The sequence below is a fragment of the Suricata suricatta genome, chromosome X, assembly GCF_006229205.1.
Source record: "Suricata suricatta isolate VVHF042 chromosome X, meerkat_22Aug2017_6uvM2_HiC, whole genome shotgun sequence".
In the NCBI taxonomy this organism is placed as follows: Eukaryota; Metazoa; Chordata; class Mammalia; order Carnivora; family Herpestidae; genus Suricata; species Suricata suricatta.
The window spans coordinates 39,280,776-39,289,401 of record NC_043717.1 but is presented as its reverse complement, the minus strand read 5'-3'; the positions used below and the strand labels follow the sequence as shown (position 1 = coordinate 39,289,401).

Genomic DNA, 8,626 nt, shown 5'->3' with positions numbered 1-8,626 from the left:
GGTTAAGTGTCTGACTTCGGCTAGGGTCTTGATCTCACGGTTTGTGGGTTCGAGCCCCGCGTCGGGCTCTATGCTGAAAGCTTACAGCCTGTTTCCAATTCTGTGTTGTCTCTCTCTGCCCCTTCGCCACTCATGGTCTGTTTCTCTCTGTCTCAAAAATTAGAAAAAGACACTGGTGTATGGTCAGCAGATACCGTGACAGGCTGTAGTGTAGGGTGAGAAGACACAGTGATGGGGACTAGTTTAAGCAGACACCACTGGGTCTGAAGGTTAAAAAAAACTTGAAGGTCGGTAAATCGGGGTTCAGAAGATAGAGTGACAAGGTCATCCAAGTTCTGCAGATATTATATTGGGGCTCAGGAGGATCACAGTCACCACACTGGTGGCTTATTGGGGAACAGCAGATAGCAGTTGTGCTGTGCTGTGCTGTGCTGTGCTGAGCTGGAGGTTCATTAGGGTCAGACACTATTGTGGTGGCTAATAAAAATCAACATAATGATAGGATCTAATGTAGGATGAGCAGACACTGTGATTAGAACACACTGGGTTGGGGCGCCTGGGTGGCTCAGTCGGCTAAGCCTCCAACTTCGGCTCAGGTCATGATCTCACATTCGTGGGTTCAAGCCCCGTGTCAGGCTCTGTGCTGACAGCTTAGAGCCTGGAGCCTGTCTTCAGATTCTGTGTCTCCCTCTCTCTTGGACCCTCCTCCCTTCATGCTCTGTGTGTCTCTGTATCAAAAATAAATAAAACATTAAAAAAATTTTAAAGAACACACTGGGTCGAATATATTGTATGGTAGCCAGTGGGGGGGGGGGGGGGGCAACAGACACTGCAGATATAGGTCAACAGACACTAATTAGGTCTAAAGGAAGTGACAAGACACGTTGCTGTGAGCTAATGGGAGGTCAGCAGTCACCACGGCGAGTCTAAAGCAAGACAAAAAACATGATACTAAGTTAATGGAGGATCATTGGTCACAAAGCTGGGGGCTAAAGGGGTGAAAAGACTCTACCATGAGCAAACAGGTCCGCAAAAATTGTGATGGCAACTAAATGGGGTGGTGGGACATGATGATACCAGCTAATGGGGGTCAGTAACTTTGTGGGAGCAAAAAGTTGTGGTAAGACAAGATATTGAGAGCGATGGCAGGTCATTGTACCTACCACTGTGCTCTAGGCTAACGGGGGCGCAAAGAAGTGCTGGTAAGTGGATGGGGGTGTTAGTAGACACCATGCTGCCACATCCCGGGGGTAAACACTACTGTGGTGGTAGCTAACAGAGGACCAGGAGACACTGTACTTAAGCTCTTGGGAGTCCAATACACACAGCAGCGCTGGCAGTCAGGGATCACCCTGTAAGTGATGGTCCCTAAGCACGACCCATTGTGGGGCCTCAGTGAAGGTCATTTTCATGGAGCAAAGCCATATCTAAAGCCCTGGGGAACTAAGTCTCTCACTGCCAGGGTCTTTCATCTGCTCTAGTGGTCAAGATTCCTGGTTTTCTCCCAGGCAGCCCACATCCGGCTCCCGGTAATGGGACAGGAACTTTTTATTGTTGTTTTTAAAGTTTGAGATATAATTTACATACCATAAAGTGCACAAATCTTAAGTTTACTCATTTTATCACTATTAATACACATTTCAATCAAGATACAGAATAGTTCCATCACCGCAGGAAGTTCCCTCCCACCCTTTAGGAGTTAAGTCCTCTCGCAGGGGCAACCACTAATCTGCTTTCTGTTATTATAGATAACTTTTATTTATGTTTGATGTTTTACATAATAATAGTAATTTTAAAACATAAAATCGAGGGATGCCTGGGTGGCTGAGTCGGTTAAGAGTCCGACTTTGGCTCAGGTCATGATCTCACGGTTCATGAGTTCGAGCCCCACGTCAGGCTCTGTGCTGACAGCTCAGAGCCTGGATTCTGCTTTGGATTCTGTGTGCGTGTGTCTCTCTCTCTGCCCCTTCCCTACCCGTGCTCTGTCTGTCTGTCTCTCTCTCTCAAAAATAAATAAACATTAAAAAAATTTTAAACATAAAATTAAATTTTGTAAATGGATGATCTAAAGATTAAAAGAATCAGTGAGATGACATCTTGATAAATTTAATTAATACTCAGTAAATGAGTGTGAGGGCATGCTGTTCAAAAATACATAAAGTGTAATATATACATTCAAGTGTATGCTATAATTGGGGGCATCTGATGGTTAATTCAAATACCCTGGGTCATCATATTTATTATGGAATATCCAGGGAACAGAAAACAGGTATTTAATGTAGCATGAATTTACTATAGCACAGTGTTACCCAAATGCTAAAGGTAAAGCATTCACTTTTGCTTATCAAAAATGTTGAATTAGAAAACAGTCTTAGGGCACCTGGCTGGCTCAATCAGTAGAGCATGTGACTCTTGATCTTGGGGTCATGAGTTCAAGTCCTACATTGGGCCTAGAGCTTATTTAAAAAATAAGTAAAAAGATAAACTTTAAAAAAAGAAAATATTCTCAAAGTTCAGAGGTTTGTCACTAACAGACTCCACTCAAGGGTATTTTTCAGGCAAAGAAGAAAATGATTGTGGATGGAATGCAGAAAGGAATGGAGAGCAGCCAAGGTGGCGAATATGAGAGAAAAATGGAATGAACATATAAAAGAAAAATGTTTTGGGGGGATATATAAGTATGTATCTTTCTGTATGTATGTGTGTTACATGTAATTATTTATATTTAATAAACCCCATAATACAGCATTATGTTTTGAAATATATATGTATATACATGTATAAGCAAAATTTTACTAAAAGTTAGCCTTAATTAAAGACAATTTATGGGAGAAAACCATAACATACCATTGAAGTCCAAAAAAGTTGAGTTATAAAAATACAAAGATAAACCATATTCATGGATGGAAAGGCTTAAAGCCACTTTACATCTTCCGGACTGGCAACAATTTTAAAGACTGATAATAAGCCCTGGTGTATATGTGGGGAAATGCAAACTTCGTCTGACACTGCTCATGAGAGTGTAAATTAGTACAATTTGGAGGGGGGAAACTCAATTATTTAATAAGTTGCAAAACTTCTGTAGCAGTCAGAACCCAGCTAGGAGGGGCGCCTGTGGTGGCCCCGTTGGTGAAGCCTGTGACTCTTGATTTTGGCTGAGATCATGGTCTAGCGGTTCGTGAACTGGTTCTCCGCTTTGGGCTCTGTGCTGACAGCACGAGTCTGCTTGCAATTCTGTCTCCCGTTCTCTCTGCCCCTCCCCTGCTGACGTGCATGCTGTCTCTCTCAAAAATAAATAAACATTCAAAAAGAAAAAAAAAGCACCCAGCTAGGAGACAGAAATGATACCAGTTATTTTAATGAAAAGAACTTCTTATAAAGAATTTTTGACTAGTCACAAAGTTATTAACCATGTAACTGACAAGGACAGAAAGAGAACATTAAAATTAGCATGGAGACAGCAACTACAGGAAGCAGCTAGGCTAAACAAGGGAAGAAACTGGAATTGTTAAAAATTGGGAAGTTGGAGGAGTGGTGTCATGTGGGTGGGACTCGTACTTCCAAGTGGGTGGCGCGCAAGCCCGCTGCCGCTAGTGTTTCTGCGGGGGCGGGGCACCAGAGGCTGTTCTGTGAGTGCCAGAAAACTGCAAACTGGATTAAAATACTGCCACCACGAGGACTTTCTGCTGCCCAAGTGAAAAAGTTATACGGGGCTGGCAGGACAGAAACTTGTTTTGTAGAGTCACAGCCCCAGTATCGCAAAGAAGAGCGTAGAAGGGGGGTGCTGGAGCCAGGCGCACAACAGCTTGGTGACGTCAACACTGCCAATACTCTATGACCCATCACTTCCACTTTTAGATGCAGACGCTAAACACAGAAACAACACAAATGTCTTGCACTAGGGGAACGGGGAGAGAAACGAATAAACCAGCCCTATATTTATTTATCACCAGGGATAGGTCTTGAACAGGTAATGTTTTCATGACAAAAGCAAGACTGCAGAACTTTCAGCTCAGTGTGATACCATTTATGGAAAGTGTTAAGAGGAATATAGTATTACATATTGTACAATTCACGCTATACACACACACATAACTTCAGGGTAGGTTAACAGTCTAAATGTTGAAAGAAAAACCGTAACTTCTGAGGAAAGTGTAGGAGAATATGATCACCTTGAAACTGATAATATTCAAACATAAAACTTCAGCAGAAGAGTTAACAAAATTAAATATCCAGGAGAAGGTATCTGCCAAACACAGGACTGAAAAAACCATTTGTATATTTTCATATGTTAAAAAACAAAAACAACAACATTTAAAGCAAGACATAAAAGGTAAGCATCCCATTAGAAAACAATGAAGAAAGGATGCACAACAGTCAATGCACAGAAGAAAAGAACCCAAATGGCCAGTCAACAGGTAAGAAGATACTCAACCTCACCATTCATTAGGGAAATACACATGGAATGAAAACAACGAGCTATCCCCTAACGGGACTCAGAATGTATTTTCACACCAGCGTAGGAGTCTAATTATTATGGGTGTACTCAGTGTGCCCCATCACCAGATGACCCAAAGGGCTTGATCAAACGGTGATGGTAGTCTTCACAGAGAAGCTTTCTCCACAGTACGAGGCAAGGGCCGGCCTACGTGAGTTCTCTGATGTTCCGTGAGGTGGGCTTTCCGGCAGAAGGCCTTCCCACATTCTTGACATTCAAAGGGTCTCTCTCCCGTGTGAATCCGCTGATGTTCAACGAGGCGTACTTTCACATAGAAGGCATTTCCGCATTCACTACATTCATAGGGTTTCTCTCCTGTGTGAGTTCTCCGGTGTTGACAAAGGGACTTCTTCATACTGAAGATTTTTCCACATTCACCACATTCATAGGGTTTCTCTCCTGAATGCATTCTCTGATGTTCAATGAGGCGTGCTTTTACATAGAAGGCATTGCCGCATTTATTACATTCATAAGGTTTCTCTCCTGTGTGAATTCGCTGATGTATCCCAAGGGACGAGTGTACCCTGAAAGATTTCCCACATTCATTACACTGATAGGGTTTTTCACCTGTGTGAGTTCTCTGATGATTATTGAGAGTCATTTTCATTCTGAAGAATTTCCCACATTCACCACATTTATAGGGTTTCTCACCTGTGTGAATTCTTTGATGTTGATTTAGGGATTTCTTTGCCCGGAAGTTCTTCCCACAGTCACCACATTCGTATGGTTTCTCCCCTGTGTGAGTTCTCTGGTGTTGGGTAAGGGATATCTTGACTCGAAATGTTTTTCCACATTCACTACATTCATAGGGCTTCTCCCCTGTGTGAGTTCTCTGATGAATCATGAGGGTCGCCTTCTCAGAAAAGGTTTTCCCACATTGAGTACACGCATAGGGTCTCTCTCCGGTATGCGTTCTCTGGTGTAGAGCGAGTTGTGACTTCCTGCCAAAAGATTTCCTACATTCATTACATTCAAAGGGCTTCTCCCCAGTGTGAGTTTTCTGATGAGCAATGAGGTATGATCTTGCACTAAAGGTTTTTGCACACTCACCACACTTATAGGGTCTCTCCCCTGTGTGTATTCTCAGGTGTTCAATAAGGTTTGATTTCCTGCAGTAAGTTTTCCCACATTCATGACATCCAAAGTTTTTTACTCCTGCGTGTGTTCTTTTATGGCCAACAAAGCCTGTTTTCTTGTAGAAGACCTTTCTGTATCCATTATATTCAACAGTTTGATCCAAAGTTTGAATCCTCTGACGCTGGAGGTCATTATCATGCCTGAGGGCATTACCCTCAACAGAACTGTTGCTACACAGCAGTGAGAGAGATCCTTTAAAAACAAATCAGATCACTCGCTTAAAACTCAACAATGGCTTCCCTTGTTAGTCGAATACTAAAGTGCTTAACAAAGCCTATAAAACAGAGCCTGTTAAAAAGTGCTTAACGTAGCCTAAAACACTCTATGTAATTTGGCCCCCAGTTAACTCTCTGATATTGCCTCTGACCACTCTCACCCCAGCATGAAGCTACTGGTTAGGATATATCACCCAGACAAGGCCGGACACACGCTGTTCTCTCTGCTGATGTTGGTGCACTAATGTTATCCTCCCCAAAAAGTCTTCCCGGGCATATTCTCTACCAGCACACAACGATAGTTGTGTATCTTTCGCATCTTGCATTGATCTTCTTTTCACCACCAAACATTATATATTTGTTTCACGTCTTTTTCCATCATCAGACCGCAAACTCTAGAACAGTGGTATTAGTTTACTAAGTGCTAGATTCCTAGACTAGTGTTGATACTCATTTAAGAGGTGGTGGAACACTGAATGAGTGTATGCATGAATGCCTCACAACAAAAGGCATCCAAGGCAATGGAGGGAAGGCAGGCAATTGAGAATACTAAAGAGAGACAGACTGGCTGAGGATGTGTAAGATGAGGCAGGTCGGGATAGGTAAGAGTGGTATATAACTACAAAGATCACGAGGAGCGCCTGGGAGAATCCGTTGGTTGAGCATCCAACTTCAGCCCAGGTCATGATCTCACAGTTCGTGAGTTTGAGCCCCGCATCGGGCTCTCTGCTGTCAGCACAGAACTGGCTTCAGCTCCTCTGGCCCCCTCTCTCCCTGCCCCTCCCCTGCTTGTGCTCTCTGACTCTCTCAAAAATAAACTTTTAAAAACTCAAGATAAAGTAGGCCAGAGCACTAAGCATGAGCATAATGATGGCACGTGTGATTTAGGTGTCTCAGGTGTGTAGACCTTCTGTCCTCCAGTCATTTTCAAAGAGGAAGGGCCTCTAAAAGGAGACTACTGGGAAACACTGCTCACTCACCTGGGTAACCGTGGCCTGAGGATTCCTCCTCTAATAGCCACAGCTCTTCTCCTCGCTCCAACTTGAAGATCATCTCTGGTTTGGCCACGCAGAGGCCTGTTAATGGGAAATGGCAGAGGACATGGGCCAAGCTGTCTGAGCGTTAGGGCCTCTGATGGAGGAGGAAGGTGCATCTTCATGAGCTGCACAAGGAAGGGGGCCCATTTAAACCTTTCATTGGGGCAAGTGACAACACACGCTCATCCCGGTGCTCAAACTAGTCATGCATCTGTGACCCTTGAATCTGGAACCTAAAGTATTGTTACAAAGGCTGCACAGCCTCCAGTAACCAAGAAAGGAAACATGGTACTAGGAGTTACACGGCCACGAATCCTCACCTACGGACGCCAGGTTGCTGTAGTTCTCTAACATCACATCCTTGTGCATGGTCCTCTGAGCAGGGTCCAGGCTGTGCCACTCCTGTCGGGTAAAATCCACAGCCACGTCCTCAAATGACACAGATCCCTGTAATGACAATCTGCAATGATCAGACTGGGACACACGGAGGGGCGCCTGGGGGACTCAGTTAAGCCTCTGACTCTTGATTTCATCTCAGGTCATGATCTCACAGCTCATGGGATGGAGCCTTGCATCGGGCTCTGCTCTGATAGCACAGAGCTTGCTTGGGATTCTCACTCCCTCTCTCTCTGCCCCTCCCCAACCTGCTCACATACTTGCTCTCAAAAATAAATAAACATTTAAAAATATTTTTTTAAGTTTTTAATGTTTATTTATTTTTGAGAGACAGCAAAAGACAGAGTGTGAGCAGGGGAGGGGCAGAGAGAGAGGGAGACACAGACTCCTAAGCAGACTCCAGGCTCTGAGCTGTCAGCACAGAGCCCCACGTGGGGTTTGAACTCATGAACTGTGAGTGACCTGAGCTGAAGTCGGACACAGCCGAGTGAGCCACCCAGGCGCCCCTAAAAATATTTTTTAAATACTATCTTAAAAAAAAAAAAAGAATGAAACACATCAAAAGATGTGTGGGAACTAATTCTTTCCATAGAGCACCAGTAAGAGTTAACCATAAGAAGCTACATTGGATGGACATCTGAGCCTGTGTCTTGCTTAATATTATACCTTCTTGTGGGGGGAGGGGCAGACCCAGAACAGCCCTGTTATTGTGTTAATATATCGATCCATGAAGAAAAGACTGCTGACTACTGAGTTAACACGAGGTGCCTGGACCTGTCGCAGTTGCCGGGAAAACAAAAAGGAGTAAGGTGGAGTGCCTGTTCTGGGGTGCCTGAGTGGCTCAGTGGGTTAAGCTTCCAACTTCGACTCAGGTCATGATCTCGCAGTTCATGGGTTCGAGCCCTGCGTCGGGCTCTGTGCTGACAGCTCAGAGCCTGGAGCCTGCTTCAGATTCTGTGTCTCCCTCTCTCCCTGCCCCTCCTCCATTCGCACACTGCCTCTCTCTCTCTCAAATATAAATAACATTAAAAAAAACCTTTTAAATACAGCTTCCGTCAAAAATATGGGACAACAGCATAGAAAAGGCAAGAAATCATGAAATGCACATGATGAGCTACGAAACTACATATGGAACAGTAGGAGAGACAAGCAGCACTTCAGGCTCTGATGTGATAAAGCGCTGCAGAGACATTCAGGGGCCAGAAAGGGGAAAAGTTTTCAAGTGTTCATTTTCCCTGCAGATCATCAGTCTCTAAAATACTTGACTCCTTATACCACAAGAATATTTTCTGACCTTTCCACGCTATATATATATATATATATATATATATATATATATATAT

The 8,626-nt window shown here is 43.8% G+C and overlaps 1 protein-coding gene across 1 annotated transcript in view; it reads right to left on the bottom strand.

The window, feature by feature from the left end:
• Positions 1–4,012: 4,012 nt before the first annotated feature.
• The window catches only part of ZNF157 (zinc finger protein 157), an 8,941-nt gene continuing 4,327 nt past the window's right edge, over positions 4,013–8,626 (bottom strand). The window contains exons 2-4 of the mRNA XM_029929647.1: positions 7,208–7,334; positions 6,831–6,926; positions 4,013–5,827 (exon numbers count right to left, since the gene is read on the bottom strand). Coding sequence (XP_029785507.1) covers positions 4,605–5,827; positions 6,831–6,926; positions 7,208–7,334 — 1,446 coding nt within the window. The 3' untranslated portion in view covers positions 4,013–4,604. The remainder of the gene's footprint in view (positions 5,828–6,830; positions 6,927–7,207; positions 7,335–8,626) is intronic.